The sequence below is a fragment of the Passer domesticus genome, chromosome 1 (genome assembly GCF_036417665.1).
Source record: "Passer domesticus isolate bPasDom1 chromosome 1, bPasDom1.hap1, whole genome shotgun sequence".
NCBI lineage: Eukaryota > Metazoa > Chordata > Aves > Passeriformes > Passeridae > Passer > Passer domesticus.
Window position 1 is genome coordinate 137,823,248 of NC_087474.1, and position 15,950 is coordinate 137,839,197.

General features: G+C 38.1%; 1 protein-coding gene across 5 annotated transcripts in view; it reads right to left on the reverse strand.

The window, feature by feature from the left end:
* RAD54B (RAD54 homolog B) overlaps positions 1-15,950 on the reverse strand; it is a 63,444-nt gene that overhangs the window by 8,733 nt on the left and 38,761 nt on the right. For 3 of the 5 annotated variants that reach the window (XM_064391756.1, XM_064391748.1, XM_064391762.1), the window contains exons 4-10: positions 15,306-15,506; positions 11,861-12,148; positions 9,321-9,483; positions 8,409-8,634; positions 2,204-2,411; positions 1,525-1,664; positions 664-954 (exon numbers count right to left, since the gene is read on the reverse strand). In XM_064391756.1, the coding sequence (XP_064247826.1) occupies positions 664-954; positions 1,525-1,664; positions 2,204-2,411; positions 8,409-8,634; positions 9,321-9,483; positions 11,861-12,148; positions 15,306-15,506 (1,517 nt within the window). Of the gene's footprint in view, positions 1-663; positions 955-1,524; positions 1,665-2,203; positions 2,412-8,408; positions 8,635-9,320; positions 9,484-11,860; positions 12,149-12,576; positions 12,730-15,305; positions 15,507-15,950 lie in introns of those variants that run through there. The other 2 variants (XM_064391777.1, XM_064391769.1) reach the window with 2 other exon arrangements.

A 15,950-nucleotide genomic window follows, 5' to 3' on the forward strand; every position in this document is an offset into this window, starting at 1 on the left:
CACCAAAGTCATAAAGCATATCTTTTAAGAAAGATTTATATTGCCACCCCCCTTACTTGGACTTCAGCTAGTGTTAGAAGATAGAAGTTACTATTATCAAGTTCTAACTATCATACTATTTGCCTATAGGAATAATAACATTTCTTTATGTACAATCCCAGGAGAAGTGGTGATGGAGACATCTAGTACCACTAGATGAGCCTGCAGCTCCCAGTGTCATTAAGCTTGGAAAATTGAAAATATCATGTGGACAGGGAGGTTTCAGAGAAACCAGCAGACATACTAGTAATACTAGTACATACTAGTAATCTAGACTAGTAATCTCTTGTTAACAGTGGTCTTTGTAAAATTCACATTTATGTGTAGTTTTACAAATATTCAGAGACAAGGTTAAGAGAAAATACATTAAGAAAGAGAAAACAGCATAAGGCAATAGGAAACTGGTGAGATTCCTTTCCTGAGTACATTCAGTTTTCCTAACACTTGTGCTTTTGAAAGCAGACTTACTAGAGCAAGCTGTATGTGAGAGCATGGAAATTACCTTAAGCAACATGCACATGGATAACACAGTTTTAGTCACTTGTGTCTGCTGAAATGACTAAATGCAAGCACACACCCCCATGCAAACAGGTACCTAAATAGATAAATAGATAAAGCTATAACCTTTATAGCTTTAAACAGAAGACATGGATGATTGCAAAGTTTTTTCAGGGCTCCTATACATATTAGGTGGGGACTATTTTCCAGCCTGCCTTGCAGACATGATGTAATAACACGAGAACCAAGCAGTTTTCGATACAATTCAAGCTGCAGCGCTGTTGGTCGGCAGAAGATTATGCTCTCCTTTTTGGGGGGCAGAAATTTGTTTATAACTTCCTGTGTCCTTCTTAGAATAAAGAGTCCAGTGAGGCGTGTGAGTTCTGCTGCTCTTTTTTCTCCCAATTCCTTTTCCTCCTAAAAGAATAAAGCACAAATAAATTATAATCTTGATTTATCAAAACAATATTCTGTATTATTTTAATTAGGTATTTAAATAATCTTTTAAAATATGATACCACTTTCTGACATGGAACTGTAATGACCAATTCTTCTCCAATTAGTACCACTGCATTAGTTCTATGTCTGGTTTCTAAAGTCTTAAACAAAGGAAAATAATATCCCAGATGACATCCAAGGCTTGAATTATATTCTGGAATTTCTCGAGATGCAGTGAAAGCATGCAGTGCTGTGGAGAAGCTAAGAATGAATAAAGTATCATCACGTGGCAATGCACATGGCCTTTTGGGGAATGGAGGTGTTGGAAGCACAGTTGTTGCCTGATAATTATTAGGCAGCTGAAATTAGGTGATTTTAACATGTGTGTTTTCCTTCTGCTCCCTTTGGAAAACAAGTGACTATATGTCAAATAGGAAAGTGAAAAGCTTCAGCTACCATTAGTAGTCCTGAGTTTCACTTTGCTCCATAGAATGCAAATTTCACTTTACTATGAATTTTCTTCTATGACTGAATTTTTAAACCAAATACCTCTGTTGCTGAAGGTTCTCTAGATCTGACAATTGGCTCCTCATATATCTTTCTATACGTGGATAAAGAACCGAGTATTCCTGGATTCACAAACTCTATTAATGCATAAAATTCTTGCAGGTCATTTTGGATCGGAGTACCTTGAAAGAGAAAAAAAATAATTCTACAATTGGTTATTTTTTTCTTTAAAGTGATGGAAGAACATTGAATGCAGGGGTTAATATTGACAATGTATCTTGAAAACAGATGTTTTATTTCAATGTGAATTACTCAGAGTCCTGAATTGTTCTAAAATTTTGCTATGAATAACAAGATACCGTACTCCTAACTAAACAGACTGCAGATATAATTGTTCTGACAAAGGAATTTAAAAAGTTACGTTCTAAATCAATTTTATTAAATTGGAAAGGAAAACATTGAGTGTATGCAAAGGAAAACATTGAGTGTATGCAGAGTCCCGATTCTCTTACAGAAGATCTAAGGCTCCTTGCTTGCCCCTGAAGACTGACATATTTTGCCTTTATGTAAAAAAAAATTGGAAATAACCTGTTTTTACAACACCTGAGATCTCTTAATTTAATACCCATTGCCAAAATTCCAACTGATCTCATGCTTTTCTTTTACCCAAACCTAGCACTATCAACATAAAAAAATACTAGAAGTAACTATAGATACTAACCAGTAAGAATAACTCTCCTCTCACAAGACAGACTAGTAAGGGCTGTAGTTGTCTTAATAGTGCTATTTTTCAGACGATGCCCTTCATCACAGATTAGGAGGTTAAATTCCACAGCCTGAATTTGATCCGAAGATCGCAACAGCATCTCGTAACTGATTATCATAACAGAATAAAGTGGAGAACCCATGAATTCTTCTACTTTGTGGTCCTGCAGGCATAAAGGAAAATGCATCATACAACTATTTCATTGATGCAAGATCACAGCCTTAAAAATCATCACATTCCTTAAATATCCACAAATTTCTTCTCACATGACACCAGATATTTACTATCTCCTTCATGACTTGGGATTATTGATTCTTTCCTAATTTGCAAAAGAGCAATTTAGAATTTTATCACCTCATTAAAAGAAAATTTATTATTCTTTTAAGCCTTTAAATCCTCTGAGACACATTACCATGAAGGTGAAACGCACAGAGTTCCTGTAATAGCTTCTCACTGCTGGCATTTGGGTAAGCTTCAAATGAATAATTAAAGCCAAGATAATGAAGGGCCACAGGTAGCTCCTTGTACATTCACTTTGGATCTCAGCCTGGTAATGTCCAGTAGGAAGTTACCACAGTCTACCAGAATTCCCATTGTAGATTATTATATTATATTATATTATATTGGTATTATTTAACCTATTGAATTGGTTCTAGGTCTCAGGATGTAGAAGAGTAAAGTTCAGCTTGCTTGGAGCTCAGGTGGGAGAGATTCTGCAGGGAGCTTTCATGGAGGCCAAAGGAACTCCCAGATGCTGGGAGTTTTTCATGGTTGCTCTTCTGGAAGCATGAAAATAGTTCATCCCCTTTAAAAAAAGGGAAATAGATGGAGCAAGAGACCCCCTTGGCTTAACTGCAAGCTTCTGAGGCAAAATCAAAAGCAAAGTGCACCAGCAATGGAAAGGTGGATAAATACCTGTTGAGATCTACAGGGGCATTGCAAGAGCCTGAAGAGATGCAGACAGAAAGCAAAAGCTCAGCTAGAAATTAATTTAGCCAGAGATGTTGAAAACTGCAAGCCACAGTTCTTTAGGTACGTACAAAAGCAGAAAAGGAAAGGAAAATATTGGCTCACCAATAAACAGGAGAGGTGAATTAGTCACAGCACCTTTTTCACCTCTGTCTTCACCAGCACTGCTGCGTCCCCAGCCCCAGGAACAAAAATCCAGGCTAATTACAGAGCCACCAGGGTCAGTGAAGGAAGGGTGGGGGTGAGCTCTTGCAGGAGCTTGACCCCTACAGATTAATGGGCCCTGGCACTGCCCCAGGGGTATTAAGAGAGATGACTGACATCACTGCAAGGCCAATGCATAACTTTTGGAGAAGTCAACGGAGAGCAGGGGATGTCCCAGAGGACTGGAAGTATATCCCCACCTACAAGTAGAGTTTAAAGGATGAACTTTTAAGTTATGGAACAAATCTTCATGGGAGCTATCACACATCAGATGAAGCAAGGGATTGGGAAAAGCCAACACGAACACACCAAGGACAAACTGAGGACAAACTGGTCACCCTCTGTGACAAAGTAAGCTGCTTGGCTGATGTGGGCTGGGTGGACACTGCCTCCTGGATTTCTCCAAGGCTTTCAGTATGGTTTCCCACAGCCTCCCTCTGGAGAAGCAGATGGGCTGTGGGGTGGATGAGTGCTCCATGTGGTGGGAACTGGCTGAGAGGCAGCACCCAAAGGGTGCTGGTGAGTGGCTCCTCTTCAAATGGGCAGCGTGGCACGAGTGGGGTCCCCCTGGGATTGGTGTCAGGCCCAGCGCTGTTCAATATCCTCATAAAGTGATCAGATGGGGATTACGTGCATCACAGTGAAGTTTCCCAATGATACCAAACTGAGTGGGAAAGTGGACACTTTGGAAGAGAGAGCCACCCTGCAGGCAGATTTGGATAGGCTGGAGAGTGGCTGACAAGAATCTGATGAAGTTCAGCAAGGGCAACATAACCCAGGTGTGCAGCATGGGCTGGCATCTACCCAGCTGAGAGCATCTCTGTGGAAAGGGATCTGGGGATCCAGGTGGACAATCAGATCAACATAATCAAACAGTGCTGGCACAGAAAGCCAACAGGGTGCTGGGCTACATCCACAAGGGCATCACCAGCAGCCATCCAGAAGTCATTGTCCCACTCTGCTCAGTGCTCATCAGGCCACATTGGAATACTGTGCTCAGTTTTGGTCCCTGCTGTGCAGAAAAGATGTGGACAGGCTGGAGAAAGTCCACAGAAGAGCCACAGACTGGGAAGCCTATGACAGGGGAAAAGGCTGAGAGAACTGAGTTTGTTCAGCCTTGAGAAAAGAAGGCTTAGGGGAGACCTTATCACCATGTTACACCATTTAAAGTGAAGATGGAGACTCCCTTTTTACAAGAAGTCACATTGAAAAGACAAGGGATAATGGGTACAAGGTTACTCCTGAGGAAATTCCAATTGCACATGAGGAAGATGTTTCACAATGGCAATCACCAGCCATTGGAATAATCTCCCCAGGGGAGTGGTGGAGATTTGTCCGGACAGGATGCTGGGTCATCTTGTCCAGACAGCGCTTTTGCCAAGAAAGGTTGGACTGCATGATCCTTGAGGTCCATTTCAATGGGATATTTCATGATTATTCTATAATTAACTTTGTTACTAGAACTTAACATTGATGGGTTCGCCAACAGGTAAGGTCACCCTCAGATTCAGAAAACAAAGAGTCTATAACCTGCTCCAGAAAACATGTCTGTCTACAGGGATTTCTAATCCCTGTATTACTGGTCAGAAAATTACTGCAACCATCTCCTCTCTTATATATCACTCAAGCCCTTTTCCTTCAAAAGACACCAAGAATTTTCCTGTCTATTGAAGGAAATGCACACACTAAATAGTCACTGTAATGGGACAGAGAGCTTCCTCCAAAAAGAAACAGTTATATTTTTGTGCAGACTTGTAAATATATTATGATTGTCTACCTGTCTTGCAATTATGCATAAAACTGGAAAAATCTACTGTGGCCATGTCCCTTACCTTTCCACTTGGCTCCAGATGCTAATTTCTTGAATGCTGCTTTCTATCTCCTAACGGTGTTCACTAACTAAGCAGGCTATGGGTGCAGCTGACAAGCTGCAACCTCTTTAATTCTGAAAGCAAATCAGTCTAGAGCCTTAAAAGGTATTCTTATTTCCAAACAAGATCAGTTACCAAACACAGACAACTAAGTCTGAAGCCAGATGGCGTAATACATTGTAAAAGCAGCACAACTTAATTATCACAACCTTTAGAGCCTCCTAGCAGGTGATTCAGACGAATCCAGCACATTAATCTCACAAAGTACCATGCAGCAGCTCAGTCCCCTACATGCTGCTCACAACGAGGCCCAGCACATCAGAGGAAACAAGGAGTAGTAAGGACCAGGTAACAAGGACATGCACATTTCTCCAGGTGTTTGGGACTGGACTTGAGTTTTCCTGTTGTTTCCAGGACTGTAGTTAAATGCCTGTTTTCTTGTTAGATTTTTACTGCCATTCTCAAAACAGGAGCAGAAAATTTCCCAACACAGGAACAGACACACAGAGAAGCCCTGTAGGGAAGACCCAATGTTGTCCCAGCCCAGTCTACAGGCTCCACATTGTAGCCTTAAAGACAGAGGCAATGCCTCTCTGAACTTTTCCTGGCATGGTCAAGCATGAGAAGATGCCCAGGGTTCAGAAACCATTTTCTTTTTGTACACTTTCAGGCTGTGAGCTGAGATGGGGAAAGTGCTGAGGCACTGGGGAACAGCCACCAACATCCCTCCCCTGGAAAAATATCAAGTGCACAGGAGAGTTTGAACTCCTCTAAAAAAATATAAAACAGGAGAGCCCCTTACAAGCCTCCGGCAGTCAAACATAATGTATTTCCTACTGTATGTAACAACAGCAGTGGTTGAAGGATGAAAAATTAAAATAAATTTACAAGCTAATTTCAAGTAATTAATTCATACTCTTAACTGGCTCCAAGATATGTCTACATTATAGCCTCCATTTTAGCAATTATCCAAAGTGACTTGACAGATTTAAGTGAGTTGCCTGAAGCCACATATGGAGCAATTATCAATCAGTATTAGAGGTCCACAATGTCCCAGACTTCCTCTTTGAACAGACCTCTCTTTGCACTAGTTCAAATCCAATGTAGCTGGTAAAGTGTAAATTCAAAAAATGCTGAATCATAAAGCAATGTAGACCTGTAATTAATTCTTTTTCCAGGTATTTTGACTCAAAAACCAAATTTAAAAAACTCCAGTATCAAGTGATACTCTTCAGACAGATAAAGGAATTATTCTCTCAAACACATTGCAAATGCTTAAAATAGGAATTAACAAGACCTAATAGCAACCTTTGTGAGGATGTCTTCATTTTAAAAGCAATGTCCTCTACATGGCAATTGCATATTAACATAATTAAACTGTAATCACATTTTAAAAGCAGGTAATACCCTGGTGTTTTAAAAAGTCTATTACTGAAGGGTTAGGATCAGTTTGTGTCATTTCAGTGTGAAAGCGAGGAAAACATTTTAAAAAACCTACCAGTTCTTTGAATGCATTCCTTATAGGTAAGAACAGAAGAAAACGCTTGAGACAAGCTCTTTCTTTTAAGTTATATGGGAGAAATAACAGTATGGTAATTGCTGTTTTTCCAGAGAAGATAGACAGTAAATTATTTTGAAATACCTCATTATACCCCAGGCAAGTCATATTGTGTCTTCCTTTTGCATGACAGTGTATTCTGTGGTATTTGGGAACACAGTTGTTGAAGCTGCCGAGTGTCCCCAGTCAAATAGGTCCAATGAGATGAGTAAGTTTTAAATTTATTTAAATTTAAAGAAAATGAAAGCTACTGTCATTCTGGGCCACAGTAACTGTCATCAAATTCAGGCTTTCTCCTCCCAGCATTATTCATAAAAACTGCAAGAAAACACTTAATTATCTCTAACTAGCTTTTTAGGTTAAAATGTTGCCATATTATATTTTGCCTTGTATCTATTTGTTTTAGGAAATCTCATATCTCCCATCCCAACCTATATTATCTTACAGTTCCTGACAGGTCAGTTTGCTTCATTTCCACAACCTGAAACAAGTTACTAAGAAAAGCAAATGATGCACAATGCCCCTATTACACATGCATTGTCTTCAGGGGAAGATCAGCAATTTCAAGAGTTTGCCAATAATGAGTCAAATTTAAAGAAATAATTATTGTTACAAAATTGTGTACAATCTACCAAGAAGTAAAATTCCATTGAAAACTTCTGTTTCATCTGAAATATTCATTCTTCCATTAAGGATAATAGAATAAACTAAAGGCAAATCTGGTTGGTGTAAGAATTGGATAACCTTTAGAATGAAACACTATTTGCTTCATCAGTCTATCTGTATGAAATTATTAGATTAAAAATAATTTTGGAAGATAAGTATCTTCATCTTTGTTTCAAGCACCAATGGAGGTATTACAAGCTCTCCACTTCCCTGGAACTTGTGAATGTTAATACCAGCAGGAACAGCTTCACTACAGGAGGGGACAGGGATCAGCATCATCCTGCTTCTTAATAAGATTTGTACTTGTCTGCATTCTTCTAGAGATGAGAGATAGTCTCATTACCTAACACTGAGACTCTAGGCTTGGTAACTCTTGAGACTTTAAATCATCCCAACAGAGATCTAACTCTTGACTGTGACAGTAAATGCATTTTCAGTCTGAAGTACCCCAAAATAGGCAGCCAAAACAAATTAGAAGTTTTCAATACAGAAAAAAGCAACTACCACAGAAACAGAGTACAAGGCAGATGCTTTGGTGTGTAAGCAGCGAAGGTGTGCACTTTGATACATAACAGAAAACTCCTTAAGCTGAAGAGGCACAGGGAGGAACATGTCACCTTTTACAACTTCAAAGGTGGAACCAGAAGAAAGGTGAGACAGACATATGCTACATGTGAGCTTGGGTTAGGACGTTATGACCTGGTGACTGACAGCAAAATACCGATAAGGACAATTATCTGAAGAAAAAATAAAGTATTACAAATAAATGTTAACAGAGAATTACTAGGCTTGGTCTCTAGTTAAAAAAAAAAAAAAAGAAGAGGAAAAAACCTCATAATTCCTATATTCTGAGCCAATAATGACCTAATCCTCTTTTGGAAATAAATCTTACCTGATCAACTGTAAAGACTTTGATCCTTTCACTTCCCAGCCATTTCTGAAATTCCTTTTTCCAGTTTTTCACCAGACTCCCAGGGGTGACTACTAGTGCTCTCTTGAGCACAGGTTTGCATCCATAGGGCCCTTGGCGCAGGAGAGTCCAGACAAGGGCAATGCACTGCAGGGTTTTTCCTAAGCCCATCTCATCTGCCAGAATAGCTCCACATCTGCCACTAACTCTGTAAGAGGTAATGAGGTGCTGCTATCATTTTAAAAGACATATCTGTAACTATCCACAACTGCTTTAGGGATTTGCTTCTGTGCTTGTTTTCTGAAGTATAAAGAAAAGAACCTATGTATACTTATTATGTCTCCTGTAGGTTTTTATTCAGTTGTACTAGAAGATCTTAGAAAGAAAATTCTTATTTTCTACAGTAACTCATTAGTCCTCTAAAACAAAAGTTTAAATCTGCCTTTAGAACTAGAATTATCCAATAGCTTAAGGAATCTATGACTTGGGAAAACACTTTTGAAAACAATGGTTTTTTTAACAGGTTGAAATAACATCTTTTTTATTCTAAATGCCAGAATTATAGATTACATGAATAATTTTGAGTTATAAGAAATATAAATCCCAGAAAGCAGTGTTTTTCAGCATGGCTTTAATTATATCTGTGTTTACAAAATTTGGTATGTAGAAATGACAGGTCTTTTGGTGCTCTAGCTTCTCATGACATCTGGCAAAATCATGGCAAGTGTGATGCTACATTTAGGTCAGAAAAAACTTGTGCAGCTGCTTTTGAGAGACAATTACTAATATTAATTAACTGAACAATTTCTCAACTCTTCCCAAGATGTCACATTTCAAACATGGGCAGGAAAATATTCTAGGTATTAAAAGTCAAAAGGATAATTATTACCTTACCTCATTCCCATGACACATTCATACAGGAATATAACTCCTTCTTTCTGATGTGGGCGGAGATTACTTGCAATGTAAGGATCTACAACTACATCCACCACAGGTAAGCCAGACTTATTGAACATCCACTGATGACTTGCATTTGGTCGTGGCATAACCAGAGAATCTTCAAGTTCAAAACATAATCAAGCATTACTTTGATTCTGTTAGCAAAACTTATTAAAGTCAATGATCTAATTACTGTTAAAAATACTGCATATTATATTGACCATTCTCAGACTGAAAATGCATTTATAAGTACCTAGATTGCCTTCTACATAAAAACATTCTTTTAAAGAGGTTTTCCAAAATAGTTTGTATTTTTCTCAAAGGTAAAGGTGATAAAGTGAGAAATATGAGGGTATTTTTCTGATGAGGTGAAACCGCCAACCTAATAAAAGTTGTTTGATGACTTTGAATTCATAGAGTTAAATTAGAAGTTCCAAAATACTTCTGAATTGAAAATCTAAGGAAAAAAAAACCATAAACAATGACCTACATAAAATCTAAATACTCTAAATAGTACTTTTCAAGTGAACATTCTTGCAGTAGCCCAGAAAGACTTCTCTGCCCAAGAGATAAAAGCCACTGATATCCTAAAGGAAAATAGGGGAGGATTGAGTGTGAGCTGACAAAGACTGCCACAGTGCATGAATAAAAGAAGCTGATGTGTTTGAAGACATACAGAGGCAAAGAGAGAATGAAGTATTGAGCAACATCTGAATAACAGTTTTGCTTGCCATAATCTGTTTACAAATATTATGATTTTGCTAGACAATGTCCATACTTGGGTTGCTTCTGCTGCTGCTACACACCTTCACTGAAAAATTGTATTGTCAAAGGGCAAAATGAGAAAGCAATTTATGGCTTCTGGTATTTTTATGTCACTAGAGTAAATCTATACTGATAATTTATTCATGGGAATAGGTTGGTTGAAGGCTTATATCAGTCAGGGAGATTTTGTTTCCTAGTGACAAAAGGCTGAGTTCTGATGGATTAAATCAAATTGCCTATGTATATATTTAAAAGCCAGTGGTGACAAAAATATAACTTTTCTGACAAAAATCTGCATGAAAATGAAGAAGAAGCAAGGCTTGGATAAACACTGGACTAAAAGCTTAGAAACTCCATGTGGAAGTCATAGCTTTACAGCTTTGTCACTGTGCTCTGCTCTGATGGCTTTCCATTCTCTAGAAGCTACATTTTAATCAACTATAATCATAGACTTCACGATGAAGTGAAAACCTCTGACTGTTCCAATATCAAGGTCCTGGTCTTGCAAAGTATCTCAGTAACTTCTGGAAGGGGTTATGCAATCAGGCATTAAATAACATGATTCTCCTAAGCAAACCTAAAGACTGAGTCCAACCTATTGAAGTGCGAAGAGCTCACAAAATATGATACAATGTATTCAAATTCACCAGAAGTCACAGAAGACAACTAGAATAAAAAGTAACTTTTTAACAAACTACTGCAGAAACAGCAAGGTTGTTAATTTACATGCTGAATATATTGGCTTTTTTGGTCAGATTTTCAGTTAGAATGTTAATGCAGCATCATCTTGCAATCTCAGGAAGGAACATCCTTAGATAAAACGTAATCAAGTTAAATTAAGACCAGAAGTTGGGTGTTAATAAGGATGCTCTTTTATAATTACCACTTGACTAAGATTTTAATGTTTATTTACACAGCAGCCAGGTAACAGCTTTGAAAAGTCCCACAGTATCAGGATATGATGTAAGAACTCGGATGGAGGTATTATAGTAAGAATGTAGAAAAAAAAGTTGTATTTTTTAAAATAAGCATTGCACTGCTTAGCAACATTTTTTTTATGTTCATTTTTATATTCTATCTGAAAGACAGAGCTACCAGCAGAATATAGCTCCTATATGGTTTGTAGAAAAAAGAATAGTTCTGCTAAGATAATCAACACCACTTACACAACTACTCAACCAGCCTGTTCCTATACAACATGTGAACTCTCATGGCTCTTCAGCACATACTGCTTCTAGCACTACAAAACTAAACATTTATTCCAAAACATATCTGGTTGAGTTTTAGTTACACTCACTGGCTGTGAAGGATCAGGCACTGACAGAAGCAATTCTCTCAAAGTGGCACAATTTTTCTATTACTGATCCTCCACTGCAATTACTGTGCTGCCATGTTATGGCTGTATTTCACTGATCCCAGTGGGAAGCTGGAACTCATCTAGAGCTTCTAGTATGTGTCAGATTGTTTCAATGATCAGTAAAACTCATTTTCCTTGGCAAAACTCTTAGAAACTACCCTAATGTGTTTCCACAGCCATCTGTAACAACTATGAAAAACTTTATTCAGTGCAGAGTATTTTACTTGTTAGAAACACACATGACAAAATCCTAGTACTGTCTGTCAGAAACACTTCAGTAATACATTGAGTAACATGAAAATTTTGGTTACACATTCAACATTTTTTGAGAGTCAGAGGATGTTTTAAAAAAACTTTAAAATGTCAATCTTACTTGTAGCATTTGGATCATGGCGAGGTTTGCAGTTCTGAGATTCTCTGAGCACATTCTCTTTAGTACTGGGTTGACAGACATTTTTGAATGGTTTACAGAATGGTTTTGTATTAGTTTGAGATAATGCAGTTGCATCTGTGTCGTGAGTCCCTATTCCAGCCTGAAAACACCTGCCACTGCTGAAATCATCTGCTGAAATTACACCCATCACTTCAATTTCTTTCCCACCGACCATCAGTGTCTGACCTTCATCAAGGCTGTCTAGCTCTTTTGCTTTATATCCAGTACCTAAAAGAACATAAAAAAGAAATAATTAGGACAACACAGCAAGTACTACTTCCTTAACATAGTACTCATCTACAGGAAGGAAACACTGTAAAAAAGTATCTCATTCTGAAACATTTAATTGTTACACATAAAGCCTTTCCCTCCTTAACAGAGTGACATGTGAGTGCTAATAATCAGAATTAGCAGAGTATATGAGCACAGACTCAGTCATCCTCATCACCAACCAAGTCTACTGAATGTCAAATAACTGTTCAAGGCAGCTTTTAAAAAGTAGCTCCTTATGGTAAAATCCAGAAGTTTCCCTTAATAACCATCCTAAGTCCTTTTCCCTTTCTTTCATGCCACCAAAAGAAGTCTCCTAACCCCTCTCGCTATTGATATAAACAGTGTATTCTACTTTTTAAATAATTCTTAATTAGTTTTCTTACACTTAATGATTTAGATGCCTCTGAAATCTTCACTTCTACATATGCTCTGGAACATGCTCTGATTATTGCCAAGATTTATAAGTTCAATAGTTGTTGGGCTTGGTCAGGTGGGCATTCTCACTGCAGCTACAGCTGGTCTCATTACAAAATACAGCTACAGCTGCCTCTTCCTTTTAAGACAACAGTGTAGGAAAGAGTGGGGGTTCCTTCTTTTAAATAGCATTCTACTGGTTGAAGCTCTCACATAAGAAACAGAGGACATATAATTTATTTTCTTAACTCAGAGAGGTCAAAGCCACATCTCTGTTTCAGAATTCTTTACCTCAGTTGTTGAATTTGTGTAAATTTGGATAAACAGGCTTGGATTAAAAAACAGGCCAAACAAACAACAACAACAAAAAAAAAAAACCCACAAAAAAAACCTCACAAAACACCAACCTCCCACCTCCCCCCCAAAAAAACCAAAGCAGACCAAAAAAAAGGCATGACTGCATAGACCAGCAGTTAAATCACTCAGCTGTGAAGAAAGAAGCAAGGCCTCCCAAGGCACATTTTATCCAACAGACACCCTATATAAAGTATAAAGACTCCTGTAAACTGTTTGCAAAGCTTGGGTCTGTCACTTCTAGGAATGTGAAAGATTTGAAGGTGAAGCTCTGCATTTGAATTCCTTTAAGAGGAAAAAATTACCGAGGTGTTTCACAGTCTAAGAGTCTAAGCAAGTGCTGAAAAACATTCTGGCCAAAAGGGAAAGGGAGATACTTTTCTTCCTCTCCTCTGGAAGTATTCAGAAAGCACACAGTGAACCTCGTCTGGCTCTTGAAGGAACACTTGCTTTCAGGAAAGAGCTGAAGATGCCTGAACACAAAAGAATACATGTGTCTTCCTAAAGAGGATGCTTAGGGAGGGCATTTATGATCTCCTTTGCTCTGCATTTTTGTTTTCTGTTATAATCTTTACATAGTTTCAGGTTGAACATACTCCATACAGGTGTATCCCTGTGCAGGTTCTGGTCAGAAAAGTCTCATGCTAAGACAGGATGGGCTTTAAGGGCAGATGGAAAATGAGAAGGCAAAAAGCCAAAACTGTTTATGCAGCTGCCAGAAATAACAGTTTCTGTAACATACAGCAATTTACAAGAGAGCACGTCCTAAATTCTTTGCAATGCATTATTAAGGAATTAGGACATTGCAGAGGAGAACAGTAAGATGTTCTGCTGCCTCAAAAATGAGCTATAAGCTGTGCTGATTTTAGGTTCCCTTGTGCCATCCTTGATCCTGCCCTGGTAAGCCTAAGGAAAAAAAAGAAAAATTCTTCCTTTGCCTTTTTCTTCCCATTTAAAAATAATAATCCCAAGGGCTCATACACATTCACTATGAACTTCCCAGTATTACATACAATTTTGGAGGCAAGCACCACTGCTGGACCTTTCCTTCTCGCTCACTGAGTTAAATAATTGCAGAAATTTAAGACTCACACTGCTTAAATTGGCCAATTTGTTATCTTCTTAGAATCAATATATGAATTGAAAGCAACTCTGAATGGGCAAGTTAGCACTAATGACATTGGTATTGTCCTCTCTGACACCATCAAAGGCGGTAAAAAAACTTTCAAGGTTTTTTTAAGTTAAGTTTTAAGAGAAAATCACAATGTTCATTTTTCTATTGTGTTTGCTGCTAATTCAAGAAGACAGGACTTGAAAAAACACATGAACAACAGGGTGGTGGCTGATGCATTCCAGGCATTACTCTCTTTCACTCTGCCTTCTTCAAAAACAAGCAAGTCTGTACATATATTGCTTTGCTATAAATAAATTCAAATTAACTTCTAAGTCACAGACTGATTTGCAAATCAAAACTGCCTGGTCCTAACAAGGCTCACAATGTCATGAGATCACAATGTCATGATTGTAACAAAAGAGCAGAGAGGCCATCTCTGACCTAAAATAAATCAAATTATGCTTTGCAAAAACATTGTCCAATCCTGCTCCCTGACAGAATATCTTTGGCTCCATTAGCAAAGTTAATTCTTGCTTTGCTTTCAGTAAAAAATTACTGCTTCAAGTTGATGGCAGCCTATGGTTTGCAAGTCTTATTTTTAACTCTGATATCAACCCAAACTATGTCTTACAGCAGCAGCTGCTGCTAAAACTACAAGACTAAAAATTGCTACACAGTTGACTTTGGCTGAGCTGGAAAATGTTGCTGTTTGCCTGTCTTTCCAACAAAGATAATATTTTTAGTTGTTTGACTGGCTGAAAAGTAAAGATCCAACCTCTGAAATTCCTGATTGCTCTAGTGCTGACTGGAATATCTACAAGAAACGTACCTGTATCTTTCCCCCAAATTTTAACTCCTTCACTTCTGCATTATGTGAGCAGACAAAGCTGTTACTTAGCATTTCTGCTGAAGTACAACCGTTGATTTCCAGATTCTCTCTTTGGACTAGCATTTGGTGTTTCTGTGAATTATGTTATTCAGCCTGCTCCAGCCACCCCCATTCATCTGCCTTATATGTAATAAATATAAAGCTGTCTTGCAGTCTTCCCCCCACCCCGAGAAAAAAGACAAACCAAAAGCAAACCCAAAATCTCCACCGTTTTTTTCATCCGGTGGTCAACACTCGTGTGAAGAACTAAAATATCTAAAGAGCTGGGTCTCTGTTAATTCAAAGCACAGTGATTTTTTCTGCCAGGTGATCCTTTGAGCAAGTATGACATTCTACAGTACCTCTGCCAATGTCTTTGCCTTCCATATCTTTCAATATTACTGACTTTCCTTTTGTAATGAGAATAGCATCGCCTTCCCACTTCTTGTGCTTTTTCTTTGATGCCTTACACCACACGACACTGAAATACTTCACAAGGCAGTCAGGTGCTTCCTGAGCTGCTTCTTCCTTTGCAGTCCCTGATGTTGGCAAATACAGCGCATCTAAAAGGGAAATAAAATAACAAAGAATATCTCACGTTCTCCTGATAAGGTGTACAGTCTTTTGCATTTCAAAAAAAACAAGACAAATCTATAAAATTCATCTTACAAAGTGGCATATTTCTTGTCCTTATGGTAAATTTGGATTGAGACAGAACACCACACAAGGACTAATTCTGAAAAAAAATCAAAACCAAAACAATGTTACATTGTTTCAGAAAGTATGCACTTGCAAGGAAATCAGATTGTCACATTAGTAAGTGACCTCCAAATTTGACATATATACAAAACTATAAGAATAGAAAAAGAAAAAAAGGAAAAGCTGAGAAAAAGCAAAAGGGAAATGACCACAGGAGAAAATGAAAACAGGGTCCTCATGAGATGGTGCTGGAAATGTTCTGAAAGCAAGGACAGGAACACAGAACTCAGAAAAGGGAACAAAGGAGT